The sequence below is a fragment of the Ixodes scapularis genome, unplaced genomic scaffold (genome assembly GCF_016920785.2).
Source record: "Ixodes scapularis isolate PalLabHiFi unplaced genomic scaffold, ASM1692078v2 PGA_scaffold11__112_contigs__length_91849675, whole genome shotgun sequence".
In the NCBI taxonomy this organism is placed as follows: domain Eukaryota; kingdom Metazoa; phylum Arthropoda; class Arachnida; order Ixodida; family Ixodidae; genus Ixodes; species Ixodes scapularis.
In genome coordinates this window covers 54211042-54226097 of record NW_024609837.1, presented here as the reverse complement: position 1 = coordinate 54226097, position 15056 = coordinate 54211042, and the positions used below count along the sequence as shown (strand labels likewise).

Below are 15056 nucleotides of genomic sequence, written 5' to 3'. Positions count from 1 at the left end.
GTTCCGATTTAAAAAAAAGGTGCAAGTCGATGCCAAAGTAACTAATCTCGGAAAAGAGCTAATAAAAAAAAATCTCACCGCATACCGACCGATGCGAAGAAAAGCTCAACAGCCTCTTGATGAATGCGGTGGAAACTCGCCTACAATTTCGTTTTCAAAAATGTATTTTTTTTTTTTGTAGTAACCAAGTAACCTATGATTTCTGGTGTTGATGTTGCCGAAGAATATATGGTCCTGACACAATTTGGTGGCTGTCTGTGATTGTCGGGTGCAGTGACGAGGTCACTTCCTTACTGTTCAAAGAATGCAACATTGAGGCAATGTCATAAAACAAAAGACGTGTCTATCACTTTGTTAATTGTTTCCATCTTGCAGAACTGTGAACTACTGCTTCATCATCCCTATAGGTGTCGGTAATATACTAATTTGTATATATCTCCGTTTGGTGTTCCCCACAGGAAAACCAGAGTACAGCCGCAAAAACTGTATTTAAAAACTTGATCGTATATTTCTTGGGTGAGTTTATCTCTGCATCTGTCAGTTTTGTGGTGAACTTTTCTTCTGTGAGCTTTCTCCCGTGAGCTTCTTGGTGTTGCGCTGTTCTCTGGCGAATAAAAGCTCACCGGAAAACCGGCGGATGCGGAGAAGAGCTATCCGGAAGACCGGCGGATGAGCCCTTGGCGTTGCGTTGTTCTCCGGCGGAGAAAAGCTAACCAGAAAACCGGTGGATGCGGAGAAGAGTTCAGCAGACTTTCCATAGATCCGGAGAAAAGCTCACCTCTGCGAACTAATCTAACATTAATTTTTGCAGCTCTCGATATTTTATCGAACCCTGTTTTATCATAGTCATTTAATCGAACGCCATTTAATTGAACCCAATTTCATAGAAGCCGTTTCGTAGAACGCCGTTTTATCGAACAATATGGTTTCTGGCCAGATCGTTTCTCGTTTTTTTAGATAGTGTTTTTCTCTGCATCCAAAGTATAAAGATATTATGTTCCGTTTTTATTTTGCTTTGTAGTAACCAATGACCTCTTTCGGTGATGTAGCCTAAGACGGACTTGATACTTTTTGGGAGATCAGTAGTCGTCGGGTGCAGAGACCGAGGTCACATTGTTGCTGTTGGCGTTGCGACCACTAGCGCCATCTCTTGTCTCCCGTGCCAAACGGCGCCCTATTGTTTGAAGACCGGTGGCTTCGCTGTGTTTCCATAGGAGTTTAGCCTTTTTCTTTTTTTACTTTTTCCTCAGGTAAGTTTGCTCTTTGCCAATTTTGTAGAACAAATGCACCATCTGTGATCAACCCTGCACAAAATCATCGCGCGAGAGATTAAGAAACCGATTTTTGCGGTCGATTTAAAGAGCCCGGCCGCTATTCGACACACGTTGTAGAACGGTAAAGACTGCGTACCATGCTTCACAAAAGGCTTCTGCCAGAAATTAACCTTGTTTTGCTGTGAGTGCGCATCTCAAACGGTCATCTTCTATGCTTCTGAGTGACTCATAATGTGGTAGATTGAACAACAGGGCATTCTTTCTCTCCAGTCTACTTATCTACACCGTTCGCTCTGCTAAATTGGGAATAGTGGAGGGCTTTGTGAGAGGAGCTGATTTTGTCATTCTTGCAAGTAACCTCTTTAAACCACAGTTGTTTTTTTTAATGTCGGTGACTGAGATGGATTATGTTATAGGGCGGGTTCATATTATAAATTACGAAGTTGCAAAAACAAATTTTTTTATCTTTTAAATTTATCTTAAAAAAATGAACGCCGTTACAACACCCTGTAACGCCGAATTAGAGCACAGCTCTTGAGGAGGAGGAAAGGATACTGAGGGGAGGGTATATCTTTCCTCCCTCCTCCTCACCTCCTCATCTTCCTTGCTACTCCTCCTCCTCTCCTACCTCATCCCCCTCCCCTCTCCCTCCTCGTCCCTTTACCCTCGTCCTCCCTCCTCCTCCTCCCCGCGCGTTGCATCATGGGAAATGTTCCATAATGCACCGCGCGGGCCCCTCGTGACGTCACGTGACGTCACGTGTGACGTCACAAAGGCCTCGCGCGGTGCATTATGGGACATTTCCCATAATGCACCGCGAGGTTACGCCGACGGCGACGGCGATGCTGACGCCGCTCAAGCCGGAAACGGGCGCCTGAGCTGCGCTCTAAAATGAAAGACATTTACAAATCTCTGTTGTGCCAAACTAAAGCGCAGCTCTTGAAGAGGAGGAGGGGAGGGTATGGAGGAGTGGGTATGCCCTTCCTCCTCCTCTTAACTCCCCCTCCTTTCCTCCTCCTCCCCCTCTCCTCCTGCAGCTGAATTTGTTCATGGGTGACGTGACATGAGGTCGTGATGTCATTTTCCCCGCTAAATTTAGCGGGCAAACTGATTTGGTGTTGAGGTCACGTGAAGTCAATTTCCCTGCTAAATTTAGCGGAGAAACTTAAGCCGCTAAAGTTAGCGGGCAAATTTTCCTGTTCACTTTAGCGGGAAAACGTCCCCGCTAAAGTGAACGAAACGACGCCGACGCTGCCTAGCCCGGAAACGGGCGCCTATGCTTTGTCTCACCTTAGTATGGACTATTGTTAGCCGCGCGTGGCAAAAGCGCGAGCTAGTTGCTTCGAATGAAGCCTCGGCGGCTGCACGAGCGCTCGCGCAGCGAGTGCTTCAGACAAGGCAGTCAAAGCTAGCCGCTCGCGCTAGCACAGCTTTTGCGGTTAGTCCATGCTGAGGTGAGACGAAGTATAACCGCTCATCGAGTGCGCGTGCAATTGTACCAGTGGATCTTTATACAACCGGGTTTGCAACCGCTTTGTGAACGCGGAACCGCTTCCAGTGTGAATGAGCGGTAAGAGTTGCGCTCTAAAATGAAAGACGCTTACAAGTCTCTGTAATCCGAAATTAGAGCGCAGCTCTTGAGGAGGAGGAGGGGAGGGTACGGAGGGGAGGGTATGCCCCTCCTCCTCCCCCGCACCCTCTCCTACTCGTCTCGTCCTCCTCCATCTTCTCCTCTCCCCTTCACCTCCAATTCAGTTCCCCCGCTAAATTTAGCAGGGAAAATGACGTCACATGACTTGGTGTCACGTGACCTATGAACAAATTCAGTTTCTCCGCTTGATTTAGCAGGGAAATCGACGTCACATCGTCACGTGACCTTAACACCCATTCAATTCCCCGCTAAATTTAGCGGGGGATTGAATTGGTGTTGAGGTCACATGACCTCATTTTTCCCGCTAAATTTAGCGCGGTTACGCCGACGCCGCGACACCCGGGAACGGGCGCCTAGGAGCTGAGCTCTAAGAGGGCAACAAATGCAAAGAGTTACCTAAGTCTGGCAAAGTATAGCGATACAAGCGTTACATTGTAAATATATTTAACTACTGAGATACAAATACATTTTTAAAGTGTATCACGATACAGAGATACAGATACTCGAAAGTAACTCCAAGATACTATTGCGATACATTTGTATCGCGATACTGCCCAGCCCTGGTAGGAACACGTACGCTAGCTCCAGACCTCGGAAAATTGATGCTGTCGTCGACTTCACTGAACTGCAGTGACAGATCGAGCCCCAATGTGTCGTTTCTATGTTCATTGCGAATTATGCTTTGCTCTTCTCTTTCTATTTCGGCTTGTGAAAAAAAAGAAAAAAAATTTTTTTTTTGACAGGAGCGACATATTGTCGTGCATTGTGAAAGCTGGGATGTGTAGAGAACGTTCTCTCAATTCAGATACGTTCAAAAACCGGATATGTAGATGAAGATTATGTAAGCAACAAGGGCTTTATAAAAAGAAATAATAAAAAAAGACATTGTGTCTATATCTTGTTAGAATGGTGTCTTGACTCTTGTGTGCTTTAATGACCTGGTTGCGCAAAAAAAAAAGAAAAGGTTCCTTTGCCGTTAAACTGATTAAAACTCTTAATTCTTGATTATAGACGCTTATTTATAAATATAAACTGAAACACACAAATTGCAAAACAATTTTATTAAAATAGAAATAAACGATTTCTCCTTGATTACCAATTTAAAACAAAGCAACAAATTTTACACCCAATTTTTTTAAAGAGCAACGAAGGACATTGTGTTGGCTTATGCACACATCATGGAAAGCGTGTTCGGGCTTTTTAAAGCCTACAGGTGTACACGATGAAAACATTTCAAACGACGAAGACGAGGTGAAGAAACATACACGACAGGGAGTCTTAGAAATTCACCACAAATATAATATTCAGCAGAGAGGTTTCCCAAGGTCACTCGCAGCGATGCGTGACAAATGAAGCCCCCCCCCCCCCCCCCCCCCCCAAAAAAAAAAAAACACCTGCTTCCTTTGTAATATAGTTCTAGTAAAAACCGTTTCTCGCCGCCTTCATCACCGGAAAGCGAATAATATTTTCGATTAGTTTCGCGGCGATACAAATCTGTTTTCGTGAGTGTCTTTCGTGTCTTCATTGTTTGCCGCATGGTGATGTACTGTACGTGCAGCAAGCAATCATGTTGAGCCACAACACAGCTTTTATTGTTGGAGATTTTACCATCAAGAGCGTCGTAATTACACACACAGAGCAGTGAATGAAAAACACCGTGCTTGCGGATGCGCTGGACATCGTCATTATTTCGCGCGAAGAAAACATCTTTAGAGTAGTGGGCGGGAAGGGAAAGCGCACGTGAAGGCATTTTTGACCAAGCACAGAAGGAGACCGGCCATTCTATATCCTGATAATCCATCTATCTTATGAATGGAAGAAGGCGCAACTGAGCACCTAAAGTATATAACATGGCACGTGGATTTAACTATCCCAGATGTCATTTTCTCAACAATGGCCCAGAGCTGGCCCCGTAACTTCAACAGGCCAGGAAAGAAGAAGCACCTTCGTGCCAAATTACACCCGTAGGGTGGGTACTTACTATAATGGCCACTGATCTCTATTAAATAGAGATCAGTGATGGTGGCTATAGTACTTCCGTCGCCATTGTTCATAAAGATCGCTCAAAAATATCAGTTCGAAAACACATTTCTCTAAATTTAGCGGATAAGGAGGCCTACAGCTAGCTACAACGAAACTTCGCTCGATCGATCCCAATCCACGGCGATCCGAGCCAATCCAAGCAATGTTTTGCGTTTTTTTCCTCTGCAGCTGGATAGGTGGGCTGGGAAGTTTTGGGGCGGGCTGAGCTTCGGCTTGCTTGATGCATGTCGACATTTTGATATATTGTCAGTCTTACATGGGATGCAAGTTTCACACATCAACTCTGAACCTAGACTGAGCGCACGGCCCGAAGAGAAAGATAACGTGCTCGCTCCCAGTCCGTGCGCATTTCGAAAGATCGCGTGAAGGGGCATCCATCGTCGACATTACCACTCCGTCTGTAAATTTTAATTGCGCGGCGCTTAAAAATTGGCCGCTGCTAAACATCGATTAATTTTAAGCCCCGTAGTGCGGACGTTGAGACCTCGAACATGGTGAGTCCATGGCGAATTTTCCTCACATTTACGTCCGGAAATATCCCGCGGCAGCTGAAACTAACCCTAGGCTATGTCGTCAAAACGTTACGCGTGGATTTTTCCACGTCGTGTGCGGTCACCGATATATCGGTGGAAACGATGTTGTGTCGACTTAGGACGAAGTCGGTTGATGTCTTTGTCTGTTTCGAGCTCGTCCATAACTTCCTTGTGGCGATCGTGAGCAGTTTTCAAAGAAAACAAGAAACCAAAAGAACAAAAAAAATGAGTTCGCGTTCACGATGGCTGCTGTCTGAAACGGCATCAGAAAGCTCCTCCTCTTTAGCAGTTTTTGGATCAGCGGCCTTGCTCCCAATCTAGGGAGAGGCTTTGGTCACTGAAAGTATGAGTAATGCAAATAGTGAATCTTGAAGAAGCATATCCTCTAAATTGTGGCGTTCAGCTTTTCTAAACCTAAGCCAATAACCGTGGCTAAATCCTCGTGGTCGGAAAAAAAATTAACGTGTCTCTTGAATGTCGCGAGCAGTCTTCGATCTGAGGGTGTCGACGTATCGCACCCGAATTATTTTTTTTTTCTCGATAAGCTGGGAAACTTTAGCGTCTCATCGTATTCACGGTCAGTCCGTCGCCCTCAGATATCCTCGAAAGATTTCCAGACGCACTTGAGCTCGAAAAGCAAATACGTAAAAGGAAAGTTTGTCGATTAGATTGCTGGCATCGCAAGATAGTTGTAACGCGTTCGCGTTTCGCGCAAAGTGTAATGTCACGCGATATTGTGCAATGCGACGGCTGCAGTGTCTATCTTCCCTGTAAATTTCTTAAAGCTTTTTAAATATTTTTTTTTTTTTAATTTTTGTTAGACATAACGTTTACTATTTTTCAGCGCCCTGTAAGCAGAGGTGTCAAAGTTACTGGTGAGAAGTAGTTCAGCTGGAGTTTCTTTGAGCTGATGTATAATTACATGACAACTACAGCTTACAGTTGTACCTCAATAATTGCAGTAAAAAGAGATGGGCTCCTTGCGGACATTAGCTAATTTTCCGCTTTGAGCGGTGAATTAAAACGCTTTTTGGAGAAGCTAATTGTCATGTTATTAAAATGTTCATGTCCCACATGTAAAAAGCAAATTTTTTTTTCTTTTGATAGAAATGTTGTAAGATCTACTTGGTGTAGTGCATAAACTTGGCACAGAACTTGCTTTGTTCTTCAGGTGAAAAAGGGGTTTGGCATGGAGATTGAGCTATACATAGATTGCATGTGATATCATTTGTGGCCATGCCAGTATTCTATACGGTGGCCGCGAGCGTTCGGTTCTCTGTGTTAGTTCCACACCGCAGAAGTTGTAATTGGAAGAAACCTGTAAGTAGAGAGAAGGGGCATCAGTACCCAGCAATGGCGACACTTGCAAGCTATGTACAGGGGGCGCTTCGCCCAGCTTGTTTTTCACTAAGCTCCACTTCTACCCAATAGAAGGCCTCTGTGTTCTCGATTGAGCTCGATGCTCAGATTGAACAGCGGGTGTTGCTTCAGGAACTTGTTTTCGATTGGTCTTTCACTGATTGAACATAAGCCCCAGCCTGACACAGCATTCAACGATGTCAGCCCAGCGTCAGAAACGCAAACCAATAATTTATGTTCTCTCCAACTTGGACGCTTGGGTGCACAACATTTGGATCTCTTCTCCACTAGCTAGATTACTAACAAAAAAGGTCACATTGCAGTTTCTTTTATAAAATATTTTGCAGACTATATTTGATGAAGTCATCTAGGCTATGAATGCTACGATGCATTTCAAGGCTGTGACATCACCACAAACTACAAATCACCAGATCAACCGCATGTTAGAAAGCACGAAATATCCCGAAGTTTAAATTTCAAATGTGCTGCGGGAGGTAAAATTATCCAATTTATTATGCGCAAGACCTCGTCCTCCGGGCGTTAACAAGCATGCGCGAAGAGGGATTCTCAGAGTTCGTTATTCCCGTTGCTAAAATTCAACATATGGAAAGATGTTTTAGCAATGGGGCTAAAATTGTAAATCTTGCTTATCACTGCTTAAAGCTGAAAGATAGCCACATGGTCTAAATTATTCCTCAGTCCCTCATCGTTGCATGGAGGTGACCTTTTGTTGACTCGCCACACTAACCCCGAAAATAGTTTTTTTTACCAATTACTTAATCGAAATGCGAGGTAGCTAACTTCAGCGCAATGATTTCCTAGGAAGACTTTCCCATTGTGTGTTTCATCTTGCAACAATAGTGGCATTGCTTCTGAAATGCATCTCTGCTGTGCAAGTGCGATAACATGTAAGGGCTGGTTCAACTGCCACACCTGAAACAGCATGGGGTGCACCTGCAGCACACTTGCAGGGCTAAATCTGTTCTCTGGTTCAGTGCAAAGCACCTGAGAGCACCTGATGAAGTATGGAATCAATACTTCCAGACAAGTTGTGATGGCATTCATTAAAAGGGCCTGGCCATGCTGCTTGAACGGAATGTCGGTTCATTGAACGGACATTCCATTGAACTTGGCCCTGTCCATGGTGTTTCGTGCATAGTTGCTGACAGAATGACAGGTTCCGTTGTGCCGCCTCTAACGCGAGCTTCCCAGTTCGAATGAAGTGAGCTTGTAGCACGCACGTGCAGCCAATGGGAAGGCAAGGAGCACTCGCTGGAAGCATCTGGAGGGGACGCCTTGCCATTCTCAGTCTGACTGCTTTTGGGGAACGGCCGGTTCTGGCCAGCGGTGCTAATGTCTGGCAACTGGCACCACGGGATGTGTCGGGTTCATTTCTGACCAGAGTAATCCCCTAAGCTTTGGATGAGAAAACATCGGTGGAAAACATGAGTGGGCTTCGCCTTCTTTGAATTTCATGGGACAGATTCGTGCCTAGTTTCTGTCAGGAATTGCAATAAGGCGTCCTTTACTACCGTGCGAGTTGAAGGGATGGTTGGCCGTTTGAAGGAACCGCGTAACTTTGTCAATGTAAAAGGGAGCCGTTTTCTGACATAACCAAACTCCGAATACGTGAGATTTGCTCTTTCTGGTACGCTGTTTATATCTCTAAATTCGAAGTAGCTATTGAGAAAATGGCAAATGAAGCTGATGCCAAAACCAACATTCAAATTTTCCCGCGCTCTTCAGCATGATGACGTCTTATGTTGCATAACTTGTGAATCAAACAGGCAGTGTAAAAAATAGTTTTTGTTTTGTTTTGTTTTGCTGGCATAAGCTTTACCAGCATTTTTTTTTTTTTTTTTGCACTCTGTCCAATTTTTTGCAAACGTGTTGAGAACAAGCTGTACTGCCCCCACATTTCCCCTCATTACAATGTCTGAGGTCATGCTTTTGAGTGTGGTCAGTAAAGCCCCTCAGCTTCTCAGACCAGACTTTAAGGGATACTTCAACGAAATTTGAAATATACCCGTTGTGTTCAAAAATAGGTTAAATATGATCCAGATTATCTGTAAACGACAATCGCAGGTTTGTATTTAGGCCTGATGGCTGTATTTTTTGTTATAAACGGCCCACTCTGGCAAGCGCTCTGAGAACAGCCAGTGGAGACCACGTGACATGCAATGCAATCGTTACGTAGTTCATCTCGGGACGAGCAGAGCTGCGGCAAGGCTGATGTCGAGAGGATGGCCTAGTCGTTCCAGCCACCGAAGCGGCTGCTTTTGTTAAAATTTTGAGTGATGGGTTAATCTTCTATAATCTTGTAGAGGGACAATAGTGACTTCTGGGTCACAGAAAAGGGATTCTCAGAAAGAGGAGACTTCCACCTTTCCCTCTTCTGTCGTCGTGGCCGGAGGCGAGACAGTTACCGTCACTAGCTGTCAAGGTTCCTAGACAGGCATTACAAACGATGCGTTAGCAACATCCAGCAGTTGGCTTTTTGCTAATCGTTTAATTTGTTTTAAAGTTCCTTTTCGTGACTTTTTTAACAAGATATTGGTGTGTTCGATGTGATACTGCTCCTTTGAACACATGGACAAAAAAATAAGTGCCAAAATTTCGTTGTAGCATCCCTTTAAAACCTTAATAACTTTGCTTGATAGCTCAGATGCATCTATAATTGTATTAAACCAATTTCGAGGCAAATCAGGGACTATGAAAATTTTCCCGGAGCTCTCCTTTCACCCCTTGCCAACTAATGCCAAGTATCACTCGTGGCACCCTTTACGAACCAGGAAGCCTGACCACGAATGGCTCATATTCCGGTTTCGTCACTAGCTTAGTGTTCTCTCCACCAGATGGAGAGCGCACTTTTACCCTAGGTTGTTTGCTCGTCTATCCCGCCCCATTCAACCGAGAAAAAAAAAAAAGTGCACTCATAAGCGTTTGCTTTAAAACAACAAGGCTTTGGTGCAGCGGTCCGCTTGAGCAGACGAAGAGATACAAAAACTTCTTTTTTAAAGTGTTGAATGCTTAGGCATACTTTGTATTGCACTGACTGAGAAGAACCCTATGCGGGCTTGCAAGGTGTGCGCAGCCGGCACGAAACAGAGTGAAACAATGTGGGAAGGCGGACAGGTTGCTGTCCACCTTCCTGAATGTTTCCAGCACTATCTCACTGTGAAGAACTACTGAAAAGAAGCAGAAGACCCGGTTTAGAGCAAGATGCCACTCCTGGAAGTCGAGGAAATGTTTTTGTCTTATTTTGATGTAAATTGAATGTTTAGCAAGGTGTCTAGCGACTGGGAAAACCGGGAATTGTCAGGGAAATTTTATTTACCGGGAAAAATCAGGGAATTGTCAGGGATATTGTCAAAAAGCGAGCCCAGTCAGGGAAAATGAGCCGGAAACGCCGTCGAGTGCCCTAAGCAAAGACTAGAGGACTTAAAGGCAGAAAAATAGGCAATAAATTCTGCTTAGAGCGGAGCGCGGGCTCTGCTCGCCAAATGCCGAGTGTGCTACCCGATGCAAATGGAACAGCCGACTGGATTGGATTGAGGTCGCGACACTAGGCTAGATCTAAGTAGAGCTACTAGGTTTAGTAACTAATGGAAAAGCCGCAGACCCCATCTGAAAGTATCTGAAAGTGTGCATCTGGCTGCCGTTTGGTTATTGACGTGTGTGGTTGAGTGTCGTGTTTTCATTGTGTTTCCGGAAGCGGCCTCTTCACTGACGACGTCGGCGGCAAGAAAGTGCTCGTTTAATCCGGACTGGACGAACCCAAATATTTTGGTATATGCAAGTTGGATTAAGCCCGTGCAAAACTATCCTCACAGTGCTCAATGCTCAATGCCTTGTGTTGTAATGGTCTTACATATATAACTGCCTCTACAGTGGTCAGGGAATTTCACCTGAAATTGTCAGGGAAAACCGGGGAAACTCAGGGAATTTCAAAATAATAATTTGCTAGACACCCTGGTTTTAAGTCAAGTTTCGCCGTATGTTCTTTGAAGAAAAAAAATGAGTCGGCAAGGGGTTAATGTATCGTGCTACCTTTTACCGCATAGGCATCGTTGCATAAAAATTTGGTTGAGCAAACTTGCCTGAGTAAAAATTGACAAACGAAGAACTTGAAATCCCAACTTACGGCATCTGTTTGCTAACGAAAGGCGTCCGACCGGTGCAACAGCTGACGTGTGGCGGCGACACAGACCATAACACGTCTGTTTTGCATTGTTTCTCTCGTTTTGTCTTTCACGTTTTATCCGTAAGACTAAAAGAATCGCGAACCGATTATTGGAAGAGAAAAAGAGTGCGTCGCTCCTGGCTCGGAAAGTTAGTCTGCTATTGCCAAGGTTTAGGGAAGCGCTTGCCAGTGGAAGCGCCCAGTGGGGCTCCCTGCAGTATTAAGCGCCATTTCATCCGCGTGGTTTGCTGTTTGGACAAATTGTGCGGTCGAGCAGATCACTATTCTTCGCTGCATAGTGTTCGGGCTTCGGGTGAACACGAAAAAACGGTCCTTCTCTTCCCTGTCCAGTCTGCGGCCGAGTTTCTCAAGGGACTGCCTTCGTACAACGAGAACAACTTCACCCGTTTCCAGGCAGATGCCTCGTGCAAAACCACCGTGAGTGTGTTCTCTCGTTTCGCGAGCTATCTTCTCTCTCTTTGAAAGAAAAAGGACCTTATCTACACGCGAGTCTAGGGTGACCACCCGTCCCGCGACTCGCGGGACTGTCCCACATTGAGGGCTTGTGTCCCGCGTCCCGCAAGAAATTCCCAAATCTTCAAAATGTCCCGCACTTCATACTGTAGTAAAATTCACTCTGGAACTTACGGCGCTGCCGAACAATGGGGCACGGGGAAGCCCGGAGGTCGCTGGTAATCGTGTGAATCGCAGTGGTACACCATTTTCTATCCAAGCATTCCGGGAAGCGACCATCGTTCTTGAAGGAGAACCGACGCGCATGCTCCCTTGTGCCTCTCCCCTTGGTGGCAAATTATTCAAAGAAAGATTGCTTGCCAAAACTTTCAATATAAAATATTGTAATTATTTTCAAATCGCTCTGTCAATGCAGAAGGGTAGCTGTGGATCTTTGTTTTAGTGAACACGACCACACAAGGCAGAGCCTGCAACTCGGAACGGTTGAAAAAGAACATAATGGTAATACTTTGTGTTTGACTATGTTGATAAAAGTAAGCGTTGACAGGAAACAATAACAAGAGATATATTACTTTTAGTAAAAATTAATTGAGCTTAATTGCTGCAATACAATTAGCAGGTGTATAAACAGCACATGATGTTAAATGTATTAACAAAGCCTCGGTTCGTGGTGTGTGTTAATAAATTTCCTCAACCCCCCCCCCCCCCCCCCCCCCCCTTGCCCGTGTCCCGCATTTCGCTAGCAGGAAGGTGGTCACCCTACGCGAGTCTAGCTCTGGGGTTTTAAACCTGTGACCCTCGATCGACAGCCGCTCCCCTCAGAGTCACTGTTGATGCCGGGAAGTGGTGTACAAGCTTACAGACCTTGTAAAACCTTGTAAACAACATCACACAGAGTAGGGAGAGCTGGGCTCGTAGCTATGCGATTGTGAAACTTGCATTATTAAAAGTTTGGGCATCACACATGTGACCAAGTGTAAGATCTAACCTAAATATGTCATTAAGGCAAAAGTGTTGTGCTCTGTTATGTTGGCAGCATATCTTGATCCTACATGGGCATTACATCTTTGTGACACGTGCTATAGAAGCCAGCTGGTGTTTGTTGCTCAGAAATCATTGCCACCGCAAGAAATATACCGTAATGTCCCGAAAGATAGCCCATTTAAGATTGAGGGCAAATTGGGTTAAAACAGGGAGTGGGCCTACTTTCGGTGTATAACATTCATCCATTCATATGTTTACCCTGAAAGGACAGGAGGAATGCTTATACATTATACAAAAAGAAACAAAAGAGGGGGAAAAAAAGAAAGCACTCCTGGCTAGGCAGTGGCCACACAAAAAAATTACCTTAGTTAGATATTTATTATGGATGACACTGCACTTCTAAAAATTTATGGGCCACTGATGTGAACTATGTGGTCCACAGATTGTTCCATTGTATTATGGGATGTGGAAAACATGAGTTGGTGAAACCGGGGATGCGACATACACTGAGAAACTTAGAATGGCGTCGAGATGAATGATGGGGATCTAACAACAGAGATTGTCTGAGTTGAGGGTGGTAATAAAAAAAAATTTATGGAAGAGAGGAATGTGTGATTGCCTGCGGCAAGAAATGACAGTCTAGTGGCCGAGAGAGGCTTTCATGGCTAACACACTGGCGGTACAATCATAATTAGATGGAATGAAACGGGCAGCTCGATTTTGAATTAATTCTAAGTTTAGCTAGGTAATTTGGTGAGGAGACTGGGGTTGGGTGCTATCGTTTTCCAAAACTTAGTGGGGTTAAGACGAAGATTATTCGGTAAATCTGGGTGAAAGTGCTTCCTTTTGGAAGCCGTAATTTATGCAGTCTACTCTTTTAGGTAAGTAAAGTACTTTTCCCACATTGAAGAGGACCCACTAGCCTTTGCTTTTGGATAGAGGCGTTTCTGTTTGTCATCGACAGTTCTCGGTTGTTTCTTTATTGTACCACGGTCGACCAGTGTCGTCACAAATATGTAATAGAGGAACATATAAATTGACCAGGTCAACTAGCTTTTGTTCAAAAAGCACCAAATTGTACTCCTAACAGACTGTGATGAAAAAAAGGGGGCAAAGATGCCAAGAAACATAGTAAGCTCCTAATGAATACCGACATGATTGGCTTTGTTGAAATCCCGGATAAACTGTGAGAAGAGCTATTTAATAGTTACAGTCAAAGATATCCATATATTTATTATTCTATGATTGCTAAGACCAGGCAAGTACACAGTAGAATCAGCCAGATGAGGGGATGAGGCAAGTACCAGGTAAAGGATATTATCGTCACGGGTAGGCATCTCGATCACTCAAACGAGATTGAACATCATGCTCACGTCAAGAAAGTTCTTTTAATCGCATGACGTAGACATTAATAGCTACCAGTTCATTTCTGGATAGCAAAAATCCTCAAACAATAAAAAATTCGCTTTGGGAAAAAGGTTGGTGATTTCATTTAGAGCAGTATGGGCAATTTATTAATAAACGAACAGTCACTCCCTGGGAGTCAATAAGACACCGTAAGAGGCGTTTTACTGAATTGCGCAGATAAACAAACACAACATAACTCAAGGTCGCAATTCAGCTAGACATAAAAGGAAGACAATTTATTTTTGATTGCCACAAGGACACCACCATTATGCTTCCGAGGTTGATCTTAATGTCCGGTTTTAATAATAGTGTTTATTTCACCATAAGATGATGGTGGCAATCAGCAAAAAAAGCTGTGAGGTACAGCTTGACGGGTTCCTGCCCGCCTACACCAGCAGCAACAGAGTGAGGAAGTAATACATCAATCAAAAGAGAAACACAGATGTACAGAGAATGATCGCTATCACAACATGTTAAGCACAATACCTTAGATTATCACAATGTTGACATATAGGGCATGACGGGCAAACAAAAACAAAAACAAGCTCATAGTATTAAGAACAAAACATGGAGTAAAGAGTGCAACTACACCAATCATCAGTGAGAAAAGGGAGACCTCACTTCATTTAACGATAAGTTGTCCCAATCAATACCTTTAGCTAAGAACAGATTAAATAATTTAGGAACAACGTATTTCAGCGTTTGTGTGCCATAGTTTGTTCTCGGTGTGACCACCTCCCAACATTCAGCTCCGCGGCGCGGGAAGAGTAACTATGAATGTGTTTCCAGATTTGTGCAAGATTTATAAAAAAGTTATTATTTCTAATTTGCTCCTGTTTTAGGCTAGTGGCAAGCCTGTAATCATATAATGTGTGGACATTTATGACATGAAATTTTTTGAATAAGCTAGCGGTATGAAAGTCAAATAGGACATTTCCTGTAACTCTAAGTGCTTTCTTTTGCAAGACACGCAGCTTTTCTAGATTAGTGAAAGTCGTTGTACCCCAAACTAAGTGGCAGTAATTTAAGTGGGAGTGGAATAGAGAATTATATAATAATTTTACTTTTTCTGGCAAAATGTAACGATGACGATTTAACATGCCCACAGCCCGGGATAGCTTTGGAATAAGGTAGTTTATATGATTTTC

General features: G+C 44.1%; 1 protein-coding gene across 1 annotated transcript in view; it reads left to right on the top strand.

The window, feature by feature from the left end:
• Window positions 1-5080: 5080 nt before the first annotated feature.
• LOC120836559 (DET1- and DDB1-associated protein 1) overlaps window positions 5081-15056 on the top strand; it is a 28477-nt gene continuing 18501 nt past the window's right edge. The window contains exons 1-2 of the mRNA XM_040205528.2: window positions 5081-5462; window positions 11395-11481. Of these exons, the coding sequence (XP_040061462.1) occupies window positions 5460-5462; window positions 11395-11481 (90 nt within the window). The 5' untranslated portion in view covers window positions 5081-5459. The remainder of the gene's footprint in view (window positions 5463-11394; window positions 11482-15056) is intronic.